The 25,221-nt window shown below is 38.4% G+C and overlaps 1 protein-coding gene across 2 annotated transcripts in view; it reads right to left on the bottom strand.

The window, feature by feature from the left end:
* The window catches only part of Chst9 (carbohydrate sulfotransferase 9), a 253,342-nt gene that overhangs the window by 218,466 nt on the left and 9,655 nt on the right, over positions 1–25,221 (bottom strand). Inside the window, exons 1-2 of one of the 2 annotated variants that reach the window (XM_075969258.1) lie at positions 12,354–12,412; positions 6,212–6,427 (exon numbers count right to left, since the gene is read on the bottom strand). In XM_075969258.1, the coding sequence (XP_075825373.1) occupies positions 6,212–6,311 (100 nt within the window). In that variant the 5' untranslated portion in view covers positions 6,312–6,427; positions 12,354–12,412. Of the gene's footprint in view, positions 1–6,211; positions 6,428–12,353; positions 12,413–25,221 lie in introns of those variants that run through there. The other variant, XM_075969257.1, reaches the window with a different exon arrangement.

Below are 25,221 nucleotides of genomic sequence, written 5' to 3'. Positions count from 1 at the left end.
TCTTGGACTCATTATGTACGTAAGGCCAACATCAAACTTAAAGTCCTACTGCCTGAGCCTCCAGAGTGTTGGGATTATTAGGCCTGTAGTATCATGTCTGAAAGTGACAGTAAGTTTTGATAAGGTGAGACTGTAACTATTTGCTCCGTTAGTGTCATAGTTAGTTTTTGTCAACTTGAAACAAACCTCAACACACTTGGGAAGAGGGGCTCTCATCTGAATAACTGTCTCCACCAGGCTAGCTGGTGTGGTGTGGTATGTCTATGGAACAGTTATAGTTTACCAATTAATAATTGATGGGAGTTGACTCTTCATGATGGACCTAAACCTTTATTAAAACCCTTCCCCCCCTTTCTTTTTTACAGAAGGCAAGCTAAACCAGTTAGTTTGTTAGTTTACCTCCTTCCTTAGGTAAGGTTGCTGGGGCTAACTGACAACCTCATACATATTTAACATAGGCTGTCATCACTCAACCTAAATCCAGCCTAGGCAAGAATTTAGTTATATGAATCTTTTGTAGATATTTATTATAACATATTATAATATTTTTGATTTATATATATAAAATTTATATATATATATATAATTGATGTTGGGTTTTAATAATGCTAACTCCTAAACTAAGTACAGATATTAATATTTGTTTGGTGAAAAAAAAAACTGGTAGAAGGCTGAGAAAATACGTATATTTAAAGATAAAAAATCAGAATTAGTATCTTTATAATATACATATTAAAAACAGCATCATGCAGGAGCTAAAATGATTGGTCTTGAATATAAATGCTTAGAGGAAGTTTACAAAGGCGTTCATAATTGATGTCTTAGGAAATTCAATTTGAAAAGGTTGAAACTAAGCTTCATAGGGGAATATTTGAGAAAACTAAATAATGAAAGTTGTCTGGTGAGATTCCACTTAGGTTCACCTATTTTGAATTTACAATATATGTGTGACCACTTCAGTACTTGACAGTGAATCTCATCCATGTGTGTCTTAGGCAAGCTGCACACTTGTACTGTAAAAGGAACATGGACAGAAGTTATCATTTCTGAGAATACCCGGATCATCTCTTTAAAGAAGTTATTATTTCTGAGAATACCTGGATCATCTCTTTAAAGAAGTTATTATTTCTGAGAGTACCTGCATCATCTCTCACGAAATGGTTTAAACATCTGAGGCTTCGCGCTCTATGTGAAAGGTCATACTGTGTGACAGAAGGGTCAGAGACTCGGGAAGAGGGAGACAGTACAGGTCAGGGTCCCAGTTCCTACTAACTAATACAGGGAACTCATGAAGATCACTGTCACAAACCAATGGATGTTTCGGGAGTGTGGAACATGGTCCCTAGCGACACTGAAACAAGTCCAAGGGAACCTTTGGCTAGGGAACTGGAAAACCAACATACCCATTCTTTATTCCCCTCCATGGCAAGGCAGTGGAGCACCTGCCACACAGTAGGCTCTGTGCTATTGGAAGGGTGTGCTGGAGAAATTAGTCAGGGTGATTGATCTGCAGAGTGATCGAAGAAAACAAAGTTAGAGCTGAGCTCTGAAGGTAAGGCGTGGGGTGTATTACACAGGTCTGGGTTCTGAAGCTCTGAGCATGGAGTCAGCAAGGGGATTGGTCTGGTAGATTTACCAAACTCATGGCTTCCACAGATGAGGAAGTTCAAGTCTAGACAGCTAGAAGTAGTGAGGAATTTTTCGTTCCTGGTGGAGAATCTTTAGACGTATTCTCTTGGTCCCAAATTATTATTTTGTCCTGTAATGGAGGGCCCTTTTGCTGTTTGTCACAATAGATTGTCCTTGTATACCAATGTGTTGACTAGGCACACTGGACCACTTTTTCCCCGTACTATCTATGAGGTTTAGCATCCTCAAGAAAAGGGATTATCCCCCTGGGTCACTGTAATAGCCTTGCATTTACCACATTGTGTGGCACTGAGGTTGTGAGGTCCTCAGGACATACTGCTGACCGAAGTAACGCCTGACCTCAGGGGTGACTTCTGGAGGCTGGAGATGTGGCCAAACCATGATCCTCCCTGCAAACCATCCCGTCATTCCCTTTCCAAATTTCACATGAGCAGCCAGACTGGCCTGACATTGAATAGATTCTACCAGCCATTCCCAGAGCCAGGACTGAGGATTTTATTTTTACGTTCTAAGTTTTTTTCTTAATCAGTTAAGGTACAAGGTTGGGTAGCATCCAGCCTCCTGAGCTGTAACTGAGTCTTAATTATACACTCAGAACAGGCTAGTCTGTGGATGCCTGGCTTCATTCCCCTAAGGATAACAGGCTGCAGCCATGAACTGCTGCTTCCTGGCACCGTGCTGGGTGCCTTGCAAACACTGGTTTGCTTCACTAAGACCTTCTAAGCAGGTCTCTCATTTTCCTATAAAGTTAGGGTCTCATTGGAATGGCATCTCACCCTATGGCCTCATTATTCCCTAATTAATTTTTTCCAACAGTTCTTCTGAACAGCATGTATTAAGTTTTTATCCACTTTATTACTAACTATGTGGAAAATGCTATTCCCATTTTATAGGTGACAAAACTGAGTCTCAGAAAAGCTAAGAAATATGCTCAGGTCACGGCTAAAGAGAAGGGCATAAGTCAGGCAGCTGAACTCCTCAAAACCTTTCTGAATGGAAAATGTGTGCTCTTTACTGCAAAAAAGGTTTAAAAATAAATTCATAATAACACCAGCAAAACACACAAATGAATGTTTTAAATTAGATATTCAAAATGAGGCTGTGAGAATGGCTGAGTGGATAAAACACTTGCTGAAGATGGAGCTTGAAGATGGAGGTGAGATTCCCGGAACCCACATAAAAAGCCAAGTGGAATGGTGGCTGAAACCGTAATCACAGCATTTGGGAGGTGGAGTAGGGATGCTTTTGGCAAGCTGGCTAACAGACTAGCCAATCCAGGAACTACAGGGTCAGCGAGAATGCTGCCAGCCATAGAAGAAGACATCTGTGTTCTATCCCTGGCCTTCACAGGCATACACACACCACACACATGAACCTACACATACACTTGTACCCACATACACAAGAACGTGTCTATGCACACACATGCACACTACACAACCTTCACAGACATTTGTACCTACATACATGTAAACATGCATATGAACACACATGTACACCACATACACCTTCACAGACACTGTAACCACATATACGTGAACATGTATATGCACATCACACATGCACACTACACACAACTTCACAGACACTTGTACATATATACATGTGAGCATATATATGCACACACGTACACTACATACACCTTCACAAACACAAGAATGTGTCTATGCACACATATGCACACTACACAACCTTTACAGACACTTGTACCTACATACATGTAATCATGCACATGCACACTACATACACATATAGACATGCAAATTAAATGTTTGAAGGAAGGAAAACAAGGGCACGATAAGACTGTCTATCATATAACACAAGTTTTCATTTCTCGGTCACCCGACTTCCCCTTCATTTCCAGAAGACTATCCAGCATGTCAGAGTATTTGAAAAAGATTTAGTTTGGGATTCTAGAGTATTTTATCTCATTAGGAAAAACACCCAGGAAAATCAAGGAAGTATAGAAATCAGTCTATAGTTTCCATTTCAAATGCCTCAAGCAAAAGTGTGAAGAGAAGCTCGGCATTCTCTGATAAAATTGAAGTGCAAATGAGGCCCAAACATATGCATTCCTAAACACCTGCTTCACCTGTGAAGAGCTTCAAAAGCTGGGGCCAGCTCCTCCTGTAAGGTGTGTGTGTGTGTGTGAGAGAGAGAGAGACAGAGACAGAGACACAGAAACAATGACAGAAAGAGAGACTTAAGTGTCCAAAAGACAGTTTTTCAAGTTTTGTTTTAAATGATTGCATTTAAATGATTGCATTTAAAATATCTGATGTCCCCAATGTTATTTAACATGGATACCAAATATGTAGGTACCTACCAATGTAGAAAGCTACATACTTTATGGGGACAGCTTCAGCATGAAAACACCAGCCCACAAGGTGAATATTTTAGCGTGTAGCAGAGTTCAGGAATATATGCCTTCCATGTTGCTGCATTTACTGGTGTCGAGGACTCTGAAGCATTTTACAGATGTGGTGTGCTGTTCACACATGCACCTGATTACTCCAGCACTGCTGAAGGATAACAGGACTGGTGTATGGGTCGCACTTTGGAAACGCATTGTTTCTACCTCACTTTGTCTGCTAACTGGGGCAACAGGAATCCACCCTTTCACAAAAGTATCCTGCTGTGGTCCTTACAGTGGCATAATCAGGGTACAGGCCTAGGCTTTCCCTTCATACAAATGCTTTAAAACAAGAGCTTTTGGATAAGTGATTCATCTTCTGAAGCCTTGCTTCCCTTCTACAATAACCCATCTACTCAGATATTAGGAGGACTGGAGAAAGTTTGTATCAACATATGACGCTTTTTAAGCTCTCAACTAAATAAAGGCTATGGGCACATGTTGTGACATGCACTTTATTTTTTTAATTTTTAATTAATTAGTGTGTGTGTGTATGTGTATACGCAGACACATGTGCCATAACATGTATGTGGAGGTCAGAAAATAATGCTGTAGAGTTGGTTCTCTCCTTCCATCTTTATGTGGGTTCTGGGCATTGAATACGGGTCCCTGGCTCTGAGATATATTTTGTTTGTACGTTGTTGCCACATGACTGTCTCTTAGTACATCTTGTTCTTTCCGACAGACTAAGCTAATTTATGTCATACAGTAATCTCTCTAAATGAATATATTTCCTTTATTATTAGAGACTGGTGAAGCTCTCCACAAGTTGTAGGCAGTCATGATGTTTGCAGGTCGATAAGAACGATATCTTCTTAAGTTTTCCTCCTTTGCTGCATTCCAGTCCACAGAGCTCCAATCTAGGCTTGCATTCAGTACCCACCTCGGGAGGCCTCCTCATGTAAGGAAACTGACACCGGGAGCTAGTTTTCAAAGAGATTCGCTTACATATTTTATCACATGTGGCTTCATTAGATATTATACATGTGCAGAATTATTCAGTAATATGGTATCTCACAGTCATAGTTTTTATAACCCAGAGGATAAAGGATATGTGCTGGGTATATATCATAGACTCTAGAAACAATTATAAACAACCTTTTGTTTATGTCCACCGCACAAATTAAACAGATCTAAACTGTTGGCAAAGGTAAAGCAAGGAAGGTATTTAAAATGGAAATAACTTTTAAACTTGTCACCCTGGTTACTCCATGCTGCTGTTCAGTGTTGCTTAGCAGATGTTTCAAGGGCTTTTTTTTTTATAGAATATTTTTAAGGAGGTCACAAATGGAAACAAGAAATCACTTTGCTTTTACTTCATTTTTCTTAACAGTCAGAAAACAAAGTTCATTTTTCCCAAAGGAGAGAAGTGAATTTCATTAACATTTATACATTTTTGAGATGTTCTCTAACATTTCCTTTAATAATATCATTTTAATTATAAATACAGCACCTTTTAACAGTCACTGAATGCCTTCTTGGTAGAGGCATTTTAAACTGAATGAAGAATATACAAGATGAACTTATACATGATCTATGAACCAGATATGGCCTGTCATCTCTTTTTGTAAAGTTTTATTGAAACAAGGGCTCATCTATTTGTTCACTTAGTATCAGTGGTCACCGTTTTCATATATTGTCAGTGTAAAACAGTTATGATAGAAGTATTATGGCCTGCCAAGTCAAAACCTGCTTGCTATTAGGGCTTTGTAAGAAGTTGTTTCAACCTCCACTTAGCAGCAAATGTATGAAGAATTTTCATGTTGATACTGAGGATAAACATAAAAATTAGGAGAGATCCCCATATATTTTCCTCCTATTTAGGCTTGGTGCCAATTGGTGGGCAGATCAGAGAGGGAATAAGTTCTAAACTCCTATGGGCAGTTCGTGAAAAAGACACCGATGCTGCGCTAACGAAACCAGGAGGGGCCCCTTTGGAATGACACAAACTCCAGAATAAGCACAAAGCAAAGGGCCATTGGACTGTAAAATATTTAAAATATGTACTCCTTTGCAGAACCGGGCATTTGAGTTGTGGATGTTGGAAAGTTTCTGGCTTACCATATAACTGTCACTCCCACCACGTACTTAAAAACAAGTTCCCATTGTGGTTCTCATTCAAAGGGAGATCATAGGTCTGCACGTTACCTGTGTGCTGTTCTTCAATCCAGACTTGCAAATACATGAAGAGGAGCAGCCCTGCTGCCCCAAACAGCAGGACAGAAAGGAAGACTTGTTTGGGGTTCATGACCACTTCAGACGGATGTGTTTCTCTTCATGTCCGAATTCAAAGGCTGCATGATTTATTTCTCCTTGAAGATTCAGTATTTTCTTGATCTCTTAGGGCACATTCCTCAAAGTGACCTAGAATTCCAAACAATTCACATTGTAAGTGTCTGGATTTATGCTCAAATATGACAAAAAAAGTAAGCATATGAACAGCACTGAAGTCTCATATATGTGCTAATGCACGGAAAGACGATTCTGTATTAAATACTCCTAGGAAGGAACATGGTATCCGATCTGTGGAATATTCTACACTCTTGTCCCACCCATAATAAAACACAGCTTAACACTGAATCATTAGAAAAGTTTGGCCGGATTTAAGCAGTTTCATGTTATAAAAGGTCAAGGTCTGGGTTACTTCAACATAATGGTAGGGGGCAAAAAGAAAACAGAATGGATTGTTGAAGTGTGGAGAATGAGCTTTAGGATGTGCTTGTAGGGTTTGGAGGAAACCCTTCAAATCACTAGTATCTGAGGACAGTGGGATGCTGGAACCACTTGGGAGAAAATGATGCAGTATCCTCAAGTATCCACTCCCCTCCTCTGAGATACTTTAGGCATCGCTAGGCTATTCACCCTTTACCCCAACACTGTGCAAATGTCATGTGGATGCCTACAGCACTCTACTATCCAGGGAACTAGGCAGGGGAAAGGGCTTCAGGTTCTGCATTGATGGAGTTGTTTGTTTTTGAATATTTTGATATGTAGTTGGTGGAATCTGTGGATGAAGTCTGTATACGCACAGTACAGATGCTTGTTTTTGCCAAGTATTTTCAATCACACATTTGATAAATCTGTAGATAAGGAAGACTGACTTTATATAAAATTCAAAACTGGAAAGTTTAATCTAGCATTTCTCATTTAAACAAAATAACATATTTATAAAATTTAAATGGTGAATTAATAGTCTTTGTGGGGCACAAAAAATAGAAAATGCCTAGTTCTAAAAATCTACTCCCACAAGAACATAATTAATGAAATCTACCAGAGAGCATAAAAGTTCACCTTGGCAATGAAAGATTACTTAAATATGAAACAAAAGAAAACCAATTCAAATCAGCTTTTTCTTTGAACAAACTTTTTAAATTTAGTCTTGATTTTATACTATATCACACCCACTTCTGAGGATCTAAATGAAATATGAACATTCTCCTTAGAAAAAGATAAACACTCATAAGAGCTGCCATCAGATGCTGGAGTTTGTGTGACTTCCTTGAAACTCAAGTGGGGACCATGGCTACCACTGAACCAGACCAGCAGCATGGGACCTCGGCTGGTGAACAGCCTGGCAGTCAGTCTATGATATCCAGAGAGCCTTGATGGACACACACCGCATATTCTCTCTGGAAGAGTTGCATGAATGCTTCTTTAGTGTGAAGACATTGTATATACAGCTGTGTCTATAACTCATCTCTTATTCCAAATATGACTCAGATCTTTGAGGAGAATACTGATGTGTCTTAGTTAGTTTTGTTGCTGTGACAAAACACCCCAGCAAAAAGTGACTTGGTGGGGAAGCATTTATTTCATCTTACATCTGACAGTCTGCTCCTGATGGAAGCCAGGATAGGAGCCTGAGGAGGGATCTGGAGACAGGGGATGAAGGAGACACTATTGAGGACTGGTGCTTCCTGGCTTGCTTTCCTTGGTGCCTTGCTCACCTTGCATTCTTTTTCCCACCATTCTGCATTTTTTTATTAAAATATCATCACATCATTTCACCATTCCCTTTCCTAAGCCCAACTCCCTCCATGCCTCCCTCAATTCCTGGCCTCTTTTTCTTTGTTATTATTACATATTTATATGCATGAATATTTAAATATAGGCTTCCGAGCCCATCTATCCTTTTAGTCATTTGGAAGTGCGCCTTTTAATCCTGCTGCAGTCACAGTTGTGGGGTAAATTCCCAGCATTCCTTTTCCTTGGCAACAATGAGACCATGAACATTGACTGGCACCTTCCCAGCACCCTGCTGTCAGCCTCTGAAGCTATCTTTCTACTTTCTAGTTCCTTCGCTAGATGGAATCAACAGTAACTAGTTGTTTTTGTTAAAGATTTACACATTTTTATTTTGTGTGTGCAAGTGTTTGTCTACATATACATCTGAGCATATGTACATGTCTGGTGCACACAGACGCCAGAAGAGGGCTTGGATAACCTGAAATTGGAGTTAAAGACAATTGCTAGCCTCTGTGTAGGTGCTGGGAACCAAACCCATGTCCTGCAAGTACTTTAACCACTGAACCATCTCTCCAGCCTCAATCAGCACTGATCTCTCTTTCCTTCCTTTTTTCCTTCCTTCCTTCCTTCCTTCCTTCCTTCCTTCCTTCCTTCCTTCCTTCCTTCCTTCCTTCCTGCCTGCCTTCTTTTCTCCATCCCTCCATTTCTCTCTCTTTCCTTTGTGATAGGTTTGTGTCACTTGGCACAATGTTGCTAAGATGTGTTCAGATGGTAGTCGGTGACCAAGTTTCCTTCTAGGTAAGGACAAATAGCATTTTATAATTTGTGTCACCATCGTCTTACCCACTTATCTGTCACTGGACACTTGGGAGGTACCCTCGGCATGGCTGCTGTGAACAGCGCTGCTGTGAAGGTGAGACACATGCATCCTGTTGAGAGCCCCCTTGCAGTGCCATTTCTCAGCACATTTCCAGAGATTCCACTCCTGGCCCCCATGTTAGTCTGTTTCTAAGTTTTGAGGAAGTCATGGTGGCTATTCCACTTTCTGTTCCTACTAGCAGTGTGCCAAGCTTCAGTTTCTTTAAGTTTTCTTTTTAGGTCTGTTTTTTTGTTTGTTGTTGTTTTTAGTTTTATTTAGTTAGTCTCTCATTATGTAGGTCAGACTGACTTTGAATTCATGATCTTCCTGCTCCAGTCTCCCAAGTATGAGAGTCACAGATGTGTGCTACCATATCCTGCTCATATTCTTTACGTTCTTGCTAATGTTTCTTTATTTGTCTTTAATTTTACTTGTTTTAATTTTATTAATTGTCAACCTAATGAATATGAAGTGGTATGGGTCTAACTTTCATTTTCTTAATGAGTTGGGATTTGAGCATTTTTGTGTACTGCAGTTAAACAATGACCTGACACATTTCTGCGTGTATAAGAAGATTCAGATACGAGGAAAACAGTTAAACAAAATCTAGTACTAACAAAGAAATAGTTGTTTATAAGAAGAAACAGACGTTTACAACCTGTCTACATAATTAAAACTTATCTCTGAGGAGTAAAGGTAGAAGAAAACTTAGAAATCACAGTGGTGTCACAAACCTACGGGATGGTGGGTGTGCGAGCCCACAGAAACACCCTTTGGGGGATTGCAGAGGAAAATTATTACCTACAATGCTGGAAATAGATTAAGAATTTGCCCTGATTTTTTCCGGAGGTGTTGCCATCCTCTCTCCTATCCTCCTGGGTGAGGAGCCAGCAGAAGAGCCATAATTGTTATTATGGCAGATGTGGGAGGACTGAGTGATTAAAGCCACAAGGCAGAAAGGCAATCTGGTGGAAAACGGAGATATCCGTTTGTTTTCCCTGCATCTCAGTCCATTAACCCAACACTGGCATGGGGAAACGGCCTCATTAAACACAGGTGAGATGGTAAGAGCAACTGTTTTGCTTTAAGCAAACCCGAAGGTCAGTCATGATGGGAACATGCACCTATTTGGAGATCATATATCTACCTCCAAGCCTGCCAGGGAAAGTGTAGGCTGTTGGAAACTGAAATTACAAAGAATTGTGCTGGTTTATGTACAAGCACTCTGTGACATTTATAAAGCTTAAGGTTTTCTGGGCTTTTCACAGTCCCCTCTATTCTTACTCGTGGACACAATGCCTCAATTTAATTATACTTATAACTTGTTGCTTTGAATTCAACTTGGAGGAGGGATAACAGAATAAAAGCAATTACTGTATTTTACAGTTTATTAGTAAATCCATGGTTCAAACTTGTGCGTGGTGAGGTGAGGAATGTTAACATACAGAAAAATAGTTTTTATGTCTTTGTCACTTGTTTTCTTAGAGAGATGGTGTTTCCACAATCATGAAAAGAAGTTCTGATATAATCACTTCATGCCATTATGATCCAAATACATGAAGCTTATTCTTTTGAAACACGGAGGCCATCAACAAACGTATTTTTTGCAACTTAAGAATAATAAAAATTATTTATTAGAGGTGATTTGTATATGAGAAAATTGTAAGTTGCTAAGTTTGGCAGATGTTTATGATTTTAGCAAGAGAACACTAAATTATCCGGGCAGTTTAGTGTAGAAGGAACCCAGACATGGGTGCTTGTCTCTTGATCTAACCTAGTACTGGACCTTAGCAGTCATGTTTCCTCATCTTATCCATAGTGGCTGGATCATACCTATCTCTTCCATCCTCTGTGTAAGCAGACCCACAATGACGGAATACATCCAGAACTCCCTACGCTTCGACATCTTTTGTGCCTGTCCACACATTTGGGTTTTGTCTCTGCAGAATCACTGTCCTCACTCTCCCTCCTTCTTCTCCAGATTCCTGTGAAGCGTGACTCCACCAACCCATCTTTAAACTATGTACTCAGAGACTCCTTTCTCTGTGCCCTCTTCCAGAAACACTTGTTATCCCTATACAGTTTCCAGTAAGACATCTTAGGTCTGTATCTCAGACCCAGAATTCCTGCTGATGAAGATGATGCTGCATGGCATAACTTATGAAAGGATAAAACATTTTCAATTTTCTACCTTGTTTTTGGTTAGTTTTTATTTTCCCTATTCTCCCTGCCATTTGAGTTTCTTGTTCATAGTTCCTCCCTACCTGGCTTATTTGTGTGTGTGTGTGTGTGTGTGTGTGTGTGTGTGTGTGTGATTCTGGGGATTGAACCTGAAATCTGGCACACTAAAGACAAACATTCTTTCACTGCGCCCTACTTCCAGTAACTTCCATTTTAATACTGGTTTGTATGTTTTTAAAAAAGATTCTGGCTAGTAATTTTTGTTTATATTGGCATAACAAAAACCTTCCTGCTTGTGTCTTTTTCTGCCTTGTATATAGAGCTGAGTTTAACTATTGTTAGCTTGGTGTTCTTCACCAAGGGTGACATTGGCACCATGGCAGAACAGAGATCTCCCAAAGATCACTGAGATCCAGGTTTGTATGTTTCTGTCTCCCTCTTTCCCTAAACGTACATTGGGAACCGCACAGCTTTGGGGCTTCATGGGAAACTGCCAGTACTTATTTCTTCATTCATATCTCTCTTCTTCTTCTTCTTCTTCTTCTTCTTCTTCTTCTTCTTCTTCTTCTTCTTCTTCTTCTTCTTCTTCTTCTTCTTCTTCTTCTTCTTCTTCTTCCTTTCTCCTCCTCCCTTTCCTCCTCCTTCTCCAACTCCTCCTCCTCTTCTTTTTCTTCTTCTTCCTTCCTCCTCCTCCTTTTCCTCCTCCTCCTCTTCCTCTTCTTCTTCTTCCTCTTCCTCTTCTTCCTCTTCTTCTTCTTCCTCTTTTTCTTCCTCTTCCTCCTCCCACTCCTCTTCTTCTTATTCCTTGGTTGTCATTTTTGTCATTGTCATCTCCTCCTCCTCCTCCTTCTTTGTCATCTTCTTCATATCTTTATTTTGAGGTAGTTGTGTATTTCCCTTCTTATCTCCAGCTACCAGAACACAGGCAATGATGTACCAGATCTGTCAACAGTTTGCCAACTTACAACCTAACAGGCCCACAATTTCTATCCATTTCATGGATGTTTATTTGCTTCTGTTCCTGGTTTTGAGTCTGGTTATACCCTAATGCTCTCTCCTTTCTAAATTCCATTTATTATTGTTTAGTCCTGGGACTAGATTAGGGGAATAAAACATAAGCACACATTCATCTCTTTACCAGAAATCCCCATCTCATTGTTCGGGTATAATTTACTTTCTCTATAAAATCCAGATGACAGCATCTATTCTATGTATCACAAATATTAAAAAATATCAAATCAAACAGAATGTGATGGTGTTTCAAGAAATAAGCATTAATCTTACCCTGAGACATTTTACTAGCATCACTTAATGTTCTTCTTGGTAAGTATGGTAAATATGCTAAAAATAAAACAAAACATAAACATTGTGAAAATCTATTGCTGCTATAAGCCATGTTGAGGTTAAGCTGTGATATATTTCTAATAATATTCAGTTCATTGTGGACAGGGTTATAATTAAATGGATGGAAATTAAAATCATTTTCATTGAATAGATCTTGTGCTAACAACAAAAACCAGCACATTTTGAATGCATAACTTAATTAAATGAAACATGTGACCTTAATGTTAATTTTAGATGAGATTGGGTGTAGTTCATGTGATACCACAGTAGGCTTAATTTACTATTTAAAAACAATCTTTTATATATACATTTTCAGTCTAGGGATTGAACCCACATACTCCTATACACTAAGCATGTATGCCACTTACTGACACTCCATTCCATGTTTTGATTTATTATTTATTACTTTGTTGATGATTTTAGAGGCTGATTAATATTGACTTGGTCCATTTTCCTAATATGAAATTCTGTATGCTTTTCTACATTTTCACCAAATTCTTTTCCCCTTGACAAGTGTTATTTTAAAATAACTAGTAGTCATAAAACTTGTCGAATCTCATGTGTCCTGTCTGCAGCGTCCTGCAATGATAACATCTTACGTTTGCAAAGCATCATTGCCAAAATGGAAAAGTTAGGAGTGTTACTTTGGGCAAGCTACAAGTGTTTCCAGAAGAGGTCCACTTTTCATTTACAAAATGGCAAACACACTATCTCCATGCTAGTAAATAATTTTGATCACAAAATGAATGTGAGTTGACAGTCAGGTAACCTTAAATAAAAGAGATCCTTCTTAGTTGTCTGGTTGAGTTCTGTCTAGCTCATCACAAATTTTCTGAACAGTGGAAGAGGAAAAAAGAAGTGGTAGCCACAGTCAGGCAGTGAGAAAGGACTAGATCGACCTGTGTTAGCTCTAGAGGAGGAAGAAGGCAACTGTATTGGTTCTAGAAGCAGAAAATCTAAAGAAACAAATTGAAAAGGAAATGGTCCAGCTGACACCTTGATTTCAGCCTGCTTCTGACTTCAAATCCATAGAAATCTTACATACTTGTGTTGTTTCAAGGCACTAAATTTATTGTATTTTTTGTAGCAGAAATAACAACAAAACTAGCTAAGTAAAGCACCATTCAAACACCATTTTGAAAGAATCCAGTTGGTGAGATTTCTATGAATCAGTGGAATGACACTGATAGTTTTCAAATATTTTTCAGAGGGTTCCTCAAGTTTTGTATTTTACGGCTTATTGTGTGATTGCTCAACCATCCAGTGATTATGTCACCTCTTCCTTCACCAGACACTAATTTCTAGGTGTTTCTTTATTCGTATTGTTTCTGTGACTTCCCATATAATTTATTTAACAGGTACTTTCTACTTTTAGCTGTGGTAATTTAGATTTAATTATATAAAGTCTTTAACAAGACAAGGCTTTGCCTTTATATTCTTTGTTTTAAAGGGAAAATTTGTGAAGTCTTACATTCTATTATTTAATATAGTAGTTTTACCATTTAAGCAATACAATATAACCTTTCTTTAAAGACCGCATAAGGGTAAATCCAAATGCCCTTGGAAGCATTTGTTTGTATTAGATGAGGCAAAACACTCAAATGGGTTATTGCTAAATGAACCATTCATTCCATACTTCTGTTTTACTTGGCATCCACACCTGGTCTAGATGTTTAGAGCATCAAATATTTTTTAAATGGTAAGCATGTATGAAGTAAAACCACTGTGGGGTTTTACATTTTTTTTAACTGTAAGAATGTGTAATGCATAGCCAAATGTCAGTGAAGACTCCTCAAGACCACCACTAACTTTAGTGTGCAGAATCACAAAAATCCCATTAATCAACATACAGAATCAATTCCAGTTTACTAAAGGCACACATGAAGAAGTTCTAGACTTTGGCCACAAGAGAATGAAAAATGGCAATTTGGGTAGCCATCATTAAATAACCTGACACGGTTATCAACAAGAAACATGTCAAACCAGCTAAGAGAAAACTGTGGATTGTTAAGGGACTTAGAAAGTCAAATGAATGATCTTGTTTTGTTGTTGAAATCAATAGAATCACCTCAGAAAAGGTAAATAAAAAAATGGCTCAGACTGTAAGCATGTGATCCACAGTGGCCTAAGAACCAAAAATTACAAGTGCAAAGTAGAGTTGAAGAATACGGAAGTGACTGCTGTGTTGCTACTTTATGTAGAAGTTCCGCAGTTTAGGATAGATTGTCCCCACCCCTAGCTCTGTAAATGGACTTATAAGAGTATAATCTTGGCAGTGGGCACCTATGTTCCTTGAAAAAAAAGTAGGCTCAAAAACGGCCAGTACATTCATCTCCTGTGAATTTGAGGCCAGCCCTGCCTGTGTGAGAACCTATCTCAAGAGACCAAAAACCAAAACACAAAAAAAAAAAAATAGCAACATATTCTCCCCTGGTCTTGGAAGCTGGAAATCTGACGTCAAGGTAGAATCAGAGCTACACAGCTTAGACGCAAAGGGAAGAGTGCTTGTTTGCCTCCCGGGCTTCCGGTAAGTCCAGGCATAGGACGGCTTCTTAGATCTGGTCGCTGCTTTGACTTCCCGTGGCCCTTTCCACTGCGTTCCTCTTCTCTTTAGAAAAGCATCAGCACGCATACCAGCAGATTCAAAGCCCACTCAGATACTGCAGTATTATTTTACCTAGATATTTTAAAGCTAATTACAACAACGGAGGCCCTTTCTCAAGATAAGCTTCTGGGTGTTAGGATATGGGCATAACTTTTAGGGTCATCAGTTAATCCTTTACCCCAGCTGACTCTTGGCTACCCCAGTGACAGTGATCATGTAACAGAGGATCTATTCAAAGTGAAGAGCCCAGGCTCAATGACAATGGAAAATGATATTTTCAGTCTTACTGAATACGAATATAAAAGGCTTACATAGTTCTTGCTATGCTGGAAGCCCTCCGGCTGCCCTGATGAAGGCCAGCCTCATCATAAGCTATCCCGGAGGAAGGCCAGGCTGTGAAGTCTGAAGACTAGGGGAGTAACTCTGCCTGGACTCTGCTTGTGCTTGCTCTGCCTCTGAGTTTGTTAATTGGGAGAGCCAATACTTCCCCTTTATTTCTCAATCTATTACAAAGCAATTGCCAGTGGAGTGAGGAAACTAAGGGCTAAATTATATGGACCACACAGCAGTTTTGTCAGGATCATCAGAAGTAGATGGAAATAAATATGCTAACGTTTCTTGAGCAGTTATTACACGCAAGGCACTGCTCTGAACATTTCATATTGATAGTTTCATTCCCACAACAACCCTGTTTCCTTGCCAGACAAGGTCTACATGACAGAGCCATTTAGTTACATTGTTTGCACAGTGTTTGGAGAGATGAGGTAAGGTGGACAGGCAGAGACAGATACTAGGAGGCCTTGCTGTCCAAAAGGCAGTGGTAGCTGTGTCCTGCAGACATCATGAGCTAATGAAAGATTTGAAGGAAGTAGAATGATTGCATTTGCTTTTGAGATGATCACTCAGAGACAATGTGAAGACTAGCCTGACAGGAGGGGAGGCCACAGACATTTGGGGAGAGATGGAGTAGAGTCCCAGAAGGAAGGCTGGATTGGATCACCTCGTGTCCTCGGGTGTTTTCATACTTTGGTATGCTTTTGTCCTTCATTATTGTCAGTTTTTATCACGGTAGTTATGGACGTAAATCAGTGAGTCTGACTGCCTGGGTTAAAATCTAATTTGAACTCTAACCAGCTTTTCAAATCTGGCCAGTCCAAAACTTCCATATAGCCTAGTTTCTTCAAGTCTACAGTATAAATAATGAAAGTACCTAGCATATGAGGTTGATATGAACTTATCAAATTCAAGAAAACTTTTAGAAGTGTTCTTGCCCACAGAAGCCATCCACAACATCATGATGTTGGTAGTTTTATATCCTGTGAGCTAAGAACAGAATCAGCTGTTTCATAGACAGTTGATAAAGATTTGTTGAAAGACATGATATTTTTACTTTAAAAGGCACTCTAGTTTACTGGGAGGTTTGTTCTTTCAATCATATTGATTAAATCCAGTCAATAAATAATTCATTAGTTCCCAGTATAAATAAAACTCTGTGCTAAGAAAAACCAAGAGGAATAAGGTTTAATCACTGATCATTATAAGAGAATATTGTAATAGCTCTGCTCATACTTTGTCCAAGGTGATTTTAGTAGAGCTTTCTAGAACAACTCATAACAAATCTGTTCCCTCCTTTACATGACAGACTTTCCAATTACTGAAAACAATTATTCTGTCTGCCCTCAATCTTTTTTACTCCAGGATAAACAATAAATATACACAATTCCTTCAGCCATTCCTCATGGGACATGGTTTAGGAGACTTCAATCAATTTAATCATCCCTCCAAACACATTTGAGTTTGCTAATGCCTTCCTTTAAATGCAGGGCTCAGACTAAGATACAATAATCCAAGCATGATTAAATGGACAAACAGGGCTATAAAAATCAGCCCCATGACAAACGACAGCTGAACTTGAGTGTGTCTGTACAGGAAATGGGAGAATAAAACAGGTTACAGGTTAGAGCCCAAGGGTTTCCTTCATTTCAAATAAGAAGGAAAAAAAAAACCTAGTGGGAATCTTAAAGGATATTGAGGTATGAAATATATAGAACTGTGATTAAGAAACTAAGGCAAGACATCATCACTGTATGCTATTTATTTAATAAATAGACATTTTTTACATTCTTTTTTATTGATTTTATTGAGCTATACATTTTTTGTCTGCTCTCCTCCCTGCCTCTTCCCTCCCCTTCAACCCTCTCCCATGGTTCCCATGCTTCCAATTTACTCAGGAGATCTTGCCATTTTCTAATTCATATGTAGATTAGATCCATGTGTGTCTCTCTTGGGGTCCTCATTGTTATCTAGGTTCTCTGGAATTGTGATTTGTATGCTCGTTTTCTTTGCTTTATGTTTAAAAACCACTTATGAGTGAGTACATGTGATAGTTGTCTTTCTGAGTCTGGGTTACCTCACACAGTATGATGTTTTCTAGCTCCATCCAATAAATAGACATTTAATATAACCTAAAACTGTGAAGATGGGATTAAAGAAGAGCAGAAACAACAACTAACTATGGGTTGGCCCAGAAGAAAAAATCAACAACAACAAAAAAATGTAAGATCACAAAATGTGACTTATTTAGGTGGAAAGTCTTTCAGTGTGGGAACTGAACTTGGGTTCTCTGTGAGAGCTGCAAATATTCCTAACTACAAAGTTATCTCTCGAAGCCCAAAGGTTGAATGAGATTAAACTTTCATAAATGAAAGCAAACAAAACACAGTGGCATTCAGAAGGTAACAGCAATGGAATATTAGGAAGCCATTCTTATCTGTCTGTTGGCTTCTTCTGTGAAAAGACCTGTTCATGTAAGATCATGAGTTACAGCCTGACACAGAATGGGTCAAGCTGGTGTTGGAATGGCATTTTTTTTACAGCAAAATAACATCTACACTTAATGTCAAATATTTAATATGATTTCAATGAAACAAATTCCCAGAATAAATACTTAATACTAAAAGTTTCATATTTCCTTAAATTAAAAAAGTTGTCCATACATGTTTTAGAATAAATTTTAAAACAGTGACTCACTAAAGTTTAAATACAAATGTTACTGATTATCATCTAGATAAATTAAGTTTTATGTTTTTTTATCTGTATACAACATTACTTTTAAATTTCCTTCTCTGCTAATTTCAGAAAGAACAAGATTCTGAAGAAGTATTATGTTTATAGAGACTCTGGTTTACTTAGACCCTATAAGGTAGATACTTAATTCTGTTAATATTTGGATACACACTATATATATGGGAGATTCTTTATTCTTCTTTGTATATTATCTAGGCATTACATTGACTGTTATTATATAATGTCTCTTATAAAATTATAATATTGCTTTCTAAACAGTAGTAAAATTCTATGACTAACATAAACCATTGTGAGACTCAAGTATGTGTGTATTCTAACGTGAATATGATTCCCTTCTTATACATTCTAAGGTGTGTGAGCCATGCACTCAATAGTTTAGCAATCATATGCAGATATTTATTAGGTTCTACTGTGCACCATTGTTTTCCCTCTTGCTTTGTGTCTTAAACTCCATGCAGATTATCTCCATCTATTTCATACAGAAGCAACATGAAGTACATTAGCAAAGGAATCATGGCTTTAAAATGGATAAATGAAATAAAAGACCCTACACACTGGCAAAAATTGTACAGTAAACATCTTTTGGGATATTCTAATAGCACACCACAAAATCACGATCATGTTAAAATGTCAAAGACGTCTCCTAAGATAGTTAGTGGGAAACTATACACAGAAACATTTGATGCTGAAAAACAGAAGAAAGAACAATACAGGATCAGCACTCCAGGGAAGACCAGAAATATCTAAAACCATATAAAGGGAATAAAATACTGAGAAATACTAAAAATGCTATAAAGTTCACAAATATGATATTTTCAATGTTAATAATGTATTACTTTAGTTAATTCAGCTAAGTAGCCAATGAAGAGTATCTGTAGATAGATGAGGGCACACCAAACACTTTTGTTTCTCTTCCCTCCTCAAATGCCTTTAAAACAAAAATCAAGGAATTAGGGAGAAAAGGAGTTACAGAAACATAGATAAGGTAGGAAGAATGCTTATATAGAGAGAGTTATACATTTTAGATCATGGGTTACTGAAAGAGGAGTGAAAACTAACTTAAAATGCTGTAAAATGTTCGCCACACTCTACGAGAGATAACAAGAAGATGCAAGATGCTGTCTGCAACCAGGGAATTGTGCACCGGGCTTCTCAGGACCCTGTATTTAACAGAAAGAAATCAGATACCAACAAAAAGCTCTTGTAAATGAAAAATGAAACCAAATGTAAAAAAAAAAGTCATCAGAAAGGTTAGGAGATAAAGGGATTACTCAGAAAACAGAGTTAAGGGACAAACAGATATAATTGTCAAATGAAAAGGGAACACAATGAGACTGATGTAAGAGAGTCAACGTCTAAGAACAGGAATTCCAGATAGTGAGGGCCGAGAAGGGAAAAGGAGAGATTATTAGATACATCATGCGATGAAACTGCAGAGAAGTGGTGATCACAAGTCTCCCAATTTACAGAGGCCACTCTCAGACGTAACACAACGGATGACAAATGAACAAATCTAGGGAGCAATACCTTGTTAATTCAGAGCACTGGGAGTAAGGAAATCTCACATCGCAGAGAATAATCAGAACGGCAGCAGTGAGATTCGTTAACAGCAGCAGTGTCGGAGTGTAGACAAAGGTGGTGGAGCACAGACACGCTCAAAATTCCCAACAAAAAATGCACATCACGACATGTTAAATGTTAGCACATGTTATCAAACTCTCAGTCAAGAGTATACGCAAAATAATTATTGTCAGACAAGTTTTCAAAAAAAAATGCCTCCCTATAATCTACACGACTGCCTCAAGGTGCAAAAGGGCTAAGAGCAGCAGAAAAAATAGGATGCAGAAAAGAATTGATCTAGAGGTGGGGAGTGGAGAGAGGTCAGAAATAGTTGTGGATGCTATGAGGGTTAGTGTGAACTGCCAACTTGATCAAACTTGTCAGACAAGGAAGTCATAGTTTTCGGTGTTGAGTTGGGGCAAGAAGAGCTAGCCCACTATGGGCAACACTGTTCCCTGAGTCTCAGTCCTGGGCTGTAAGGGTTGAAAAGAAAGCTGAGTAGTAAGCAAGTGTGTGTTCACTTCTCTCTGCTCTCGACTGCGGATGTGACGTGACAGCTGTTTGACGATCCTGCCTCCTTGGCTTCCCCACAGGGATGGACTGTGACCTGGAACCATGAGCTAAAATAAACACTTTCTCCCCTAGGCTGCTTTCCGCAAGGGTGTTTTATCACAGCGAGAGAAATGAAACTAGGCCAACCCAAAATGAAAGGATGGCTATCGGCAGGCTTAGAGGCTATGTCTTTCAAACTGGAAAAGACAAGAGATCAGAGAGGTTGCTGAGAATAAAACTGGCCATGTGTTATTTTTCCTGGACACCTAGATAGAATATTTAGTTAATGATGAAAAGTTCTCTTGAGTCAATGATAGAGACTTAGAATCTTAAGAAAGTGTTAAAGCAAGACATTTCTAACTTCGCAGGGGGGAAGTTTAAAAAAAGATATATATATATATCACAGCTGCAAAATAAAGAACATAATAACTGGTCTCTCTACCTTAAATCCTGGCAGAGTTATCTCCAAGGATTTAGAATGAAAAAAATGAATAAGCAAAGAAAATGACAAACACATTGATTAATCAAAATTATTTACTGATTAAAATAACAAGTGTCTAATTTGTTAGAACAAAGGCATAGTCTAGGGGTTGAGTTCAATCTTTGAGAACACACTCACCCAACACATATATGCATATATAAATGTATGTATGGATGGATGGATGCATGGATGTATTATACATGCATGTATATGTGTGTGTATGTATGTATGTATGTATATGATGTGACCATATCATTTTGTTAAGACATGTTCTTACTGCATAACTGTGGTTTTCCTGGAACTTATGTAGATCAGGCTGGCCTCTAACCCACAAAGATCATCCTGCCTCTGTTGTCTAGGGATTAAAGGTGTGAGCCCCCATGTCTGGCAATGGTGAACCCTTGTAATCCCAAATCAGAAAAGGCAAGGACAGAGGCATCTCAGGAATTCAGACATCTCTGCCTTCTTGGGAGTTCTAAACTAGTGAGAGATATTGTCTCAATAAAAAGAAGGATAGCACCTGAGGAATGACACCCAAGACTGAACTCTAGCCTACACACACATGTACACATACCTGCCCCGATGCCTGCACTCATAGGAGCTGCACACATGTAAACATGCATGCTTCTCTGTACAGAAATATACAATATGGGAAAGTAAAACCCTAGATTAATCATAAGTGCAAGATATTAAAATGTAATAAATATTCCTCTAGATTTTTTTTTCAAGACAGGGTTGCTCTATTGCTTTGAAGCCTGTCCTGGAACTAGCTCTTGTAGACCAGGCTGGCCTCGAACTCACAGAGATCCACCTGCCTCTGCTTCCCGAGTGCTGGGATTAAAGGCGTGCGCCACCACCACCGCCCTAGATATTTAAAGCTAGCAAAGTTATCTTTTCAGATTTAGAACATGAAAATGAAATTGGAAGTAAACAAATAGAAAATGTACCAAGATTAGCCAAATAAATGTAAATCAACTGAAAGCTGGAATGGCTGCCAAAGGTCAGACAAAACAAGTGTTAAGATTAAATGCAATATAAGGATAGAGTGTATACTTTAACACAGAGTAAAATTCACTAGAAACATATATATGTTTGCAACTATAGCAGTTTTAAAAATATAAGGTAGAAATAAGTTACAAGAAGATATAAATGAATTCATCGTTGGATTGGCATACTTTTGAATGCAAGCCTTTCCATAGCTCAAAGAATTTCCAGTCACAATTAGAAAGAGTATAAAATTGAGTAGTAGTGTCAAAAACTTTATGCAATGAAAACAAGCATATTTTTCACATAAACACATATTCTTTTCAAATGGCAAAACTAAGCCCCACATTTCTAACATACATCTGTTTCTATAGACTGTAAGTCAAAGCAACACTGAAGGACTGCACTTGAGGTGTGGAAAGAAGGGAAAGGAGACTGTTGAGATGTGATTCCTGAAGTGGGCCAATTCTTTGAGTGAACAAATGCGCGGAGCACACAGAAGGTGCTGAGGGACCAGGCCCGTGTTCTCTTTGCTCTGATTCCTGAACTCACTGCCAGGCTTTTTGTTTTGGTCCCTCTTACTATACAATCCAATCTGGACAGAAGCAGTCACGTTTCTCACTATCTAGCATCTAAAACATCCTTCACAATTCTCCACACTCTCTATTATCTACAGATGAAACAGTACAAAAACAAAAGGACAGCGGAACTGAGGAGCTGGAGCAAGCTGGATTCCCGAGTTACTCCCTGAAGCAGAAGTTCTCCACTGTTTATCAATGAGTGGAGTGAGAAGGGATCTTAACTGTATATATATATATAGTAAGCAGCTAAGATACAGGCAGTAGGATCTCCTGACAAAAACAGGACACTTTAGCTTGACCATGGGCACATGTATATTCATTTCTTGTTATTATTCTTTAAATTGCCTTTATATCATTTTTCTTGGGTATTAAATAAAATATTTGATGTCAAAAATAGTGAGTAGAGCTCTGAGACATGAGTTTATGTGAAGCAAAGATCTTGTGACACATGATGAAACTATTAAATGTGGAAAAGAGTGAGAAAAATAACTAGATTTTCAATTAAGCAAGGAAAGCTCAATCCATAAACAAGTGGTCATAAAACATGCCTGATAAATTCTCTAAAATCCAGATAAAAACAACATAAGGGTAACAACTGACAGATGAATTATTGAGCCTTTAGTTGAACATGAATTATTTTTAACAGGAACAAGAAAAGAGAATTGAGATATCTATTCTCTGGGAGCTCTCCTGGGGACTGTCTGTGTGGTAGGGCAAGGAACCGGTGGGCAGTGAAAGAATTTATCTTTAGACTGTGCAACAAGGAGAAAGTTTATTAATGCAATGGAAGGGACATCTGGGTGGCTCCTTACCAGACATATGTCTGCCTTGGGACACGGAGTTCTATAAAATTCGTATTGTAGTTCCAAAGGGCTGTCCATTGAGATTGGATCAATGCGAGCTTAGACAAAAGTGCATGGTGGAAAACTATATGTTTTCCTGTTGAAACTCGGCATAACTGGGGCTGTGTGGTTGAGGAAAATAACATCCATAGCAACCATTTTTATTGGCTATTAGGATGGTCTCCCTGTTGAGGGTGCTGTGAAGGGAAATAATAAAAGGAATAGCCTCTAAATCACAACATAGTTGCAGGTTTTGAATGTCGCAACAGGAGTCAGGGGCGTAAGCTTGTGAGGGTGCATTAAAGGAGACCAGTACTGGAGCTGCAGGCAGACAGTGCACCACCTCCTTTGTTCACCGTCCTTGCTTTAAGAGTGGAAAGTAATCAGAAAATGGCGTGTGGAGTAGAGACACAGGGGCCAGGCTGTGCGAGGGCAGAAGGGGAAGAAGGATAAGCCCAAAAACATTGAGGAAGTAGAATGTGTGGTATGTCACCCCAGAATAAACTCCCTGACCTTGGAACCTAGCAGTACCAACTAAAAGAATTAAGCATGGCAAACAGCAGTGGAATGCTCCCACGTGAGCTCTGGTTCTATTTGAATGGGAAAACACGAGATTGACACAGCAGAAATACAACCAAAGTCTAAAGTGAAGACAGGGAGTGGGTGGATCCTATCTCTTTAATTTACCTGTTTAATATGTAATGCAGCTGATCTGAGGTGGGAGCCGTGCCTAGTCCCATGCAGTGTCATGGGGGTTTAGAGCTCATGGAGTGTAGATGCTTTGGAATTCATTTCACTGTGGGTGCTTGTTCTAAGCGGTGAACACACCACAAAGACAAAATCCAATTGGTAGTAATTTCCGTATGTAATGATAAGAGTAGTTCCAAGGTCAAGATCAAAGGTTTATGTTTACTTACAATAACTGTGATTTTGAGTGTAGTTTAGCTTACTGTTGGTGAAAGATTCACAGTGCTACTTTGCAAATTCTCCTGTGGTTGCACACTTTACTATGTGTACAAGCAGCAAAGTATATTCTCCACTGCTTGTTTTATTCATCCTTTCGGAGACTTTAGGTACAATGACCTATTAAACATCATGAATGAAATATAGTCACATACTTGGCCTAGAAGTCTGCACTCTGGTTGCAGGCAATTCAAATACATTTATACCATCTAGAATTATTTCCTCAGGCATGATCATTTACATGGATTTATTATCAAAAGTTTCCATTTGTGCAAAGTCTTATTATCATATGTGTATATGCAATAATTTAGAGTACAAATAGCTTCTAGCTAATAATTACCTACACAAATTGTTTGCAGAGCAGTTTTCTTTTAATAGCAAATTCTATATGGAAGTCTGCCTTCCTATAACTATAAATTCATACAACTTTTAACTTATTCATGGTCTTGAAACTTTAGAAAAATGAAATAAAATATTAACAGTTTAATAAGACCACTAAATTCAATTTCATACAGTTCTCTTAAGTCTTAGAATTCTCTCAATAGCACTAAGGGTATCATTTATTTTACTACAGATATAAATATGAGTGGAGGGAGGAGAAAAGAGGGCAGGAGAACAAAGCTACCATTACTTTTGTTTGAAGATCAAGACTCCATAAAAACAGGTTCCACCTTATAACAAGTTGTTGCTCTTTTCCCCTTATCAGAACAATATCAACATTAGACTGATCACTGATATTTGAGAACATAAAGCCTGAAGATCAGCTATAAATTTTTAGCATGAAGATCTTACTATAGTGAAATTTAAAACAGTATGTATGGGTTATGCATATCAAGGGAACAGTTCTCACACATCTCTCAGAAACCTTTTCTCTTTGCTACTATTATAGTAATGTAGTATAGCATAATTTATGAATTATGCTATAAAATCTGGCACAAAATAGCTATCAATAGTCTTATAATTGGTTTACTATTTTGCATACTAAGATGTAAGTTGTGTACCATGACATACGGTAGATGATGAATGTTTTCATTCATAGAGGATCACTCCATTTTTTCTGATTATATGAAGATGCCATCTGACGGAATCCTAAAAAATACATTAGCACCAGGGAGTATTCCTACAGAGTCCAGTCCAGGACTATAGTATAAAC

This window comes from Microtus pennsylvanicus, chromosome 4, assembly GCF_037038515.1.
Source record: "Microtus pennsylvanicus isolate mMicPen1 chromosome 4, mMicPen1.hap1, whole genome shotgun sequence".
NCBI lineage: Eukaryota > Metazoa > Chordata > Mammalia > Rodentia > Cricetidae > Microtus > Microtus pennsylvanicus.
This window is presented reverse-complemented; position numbering and strand designations above follow the sequence as displayed.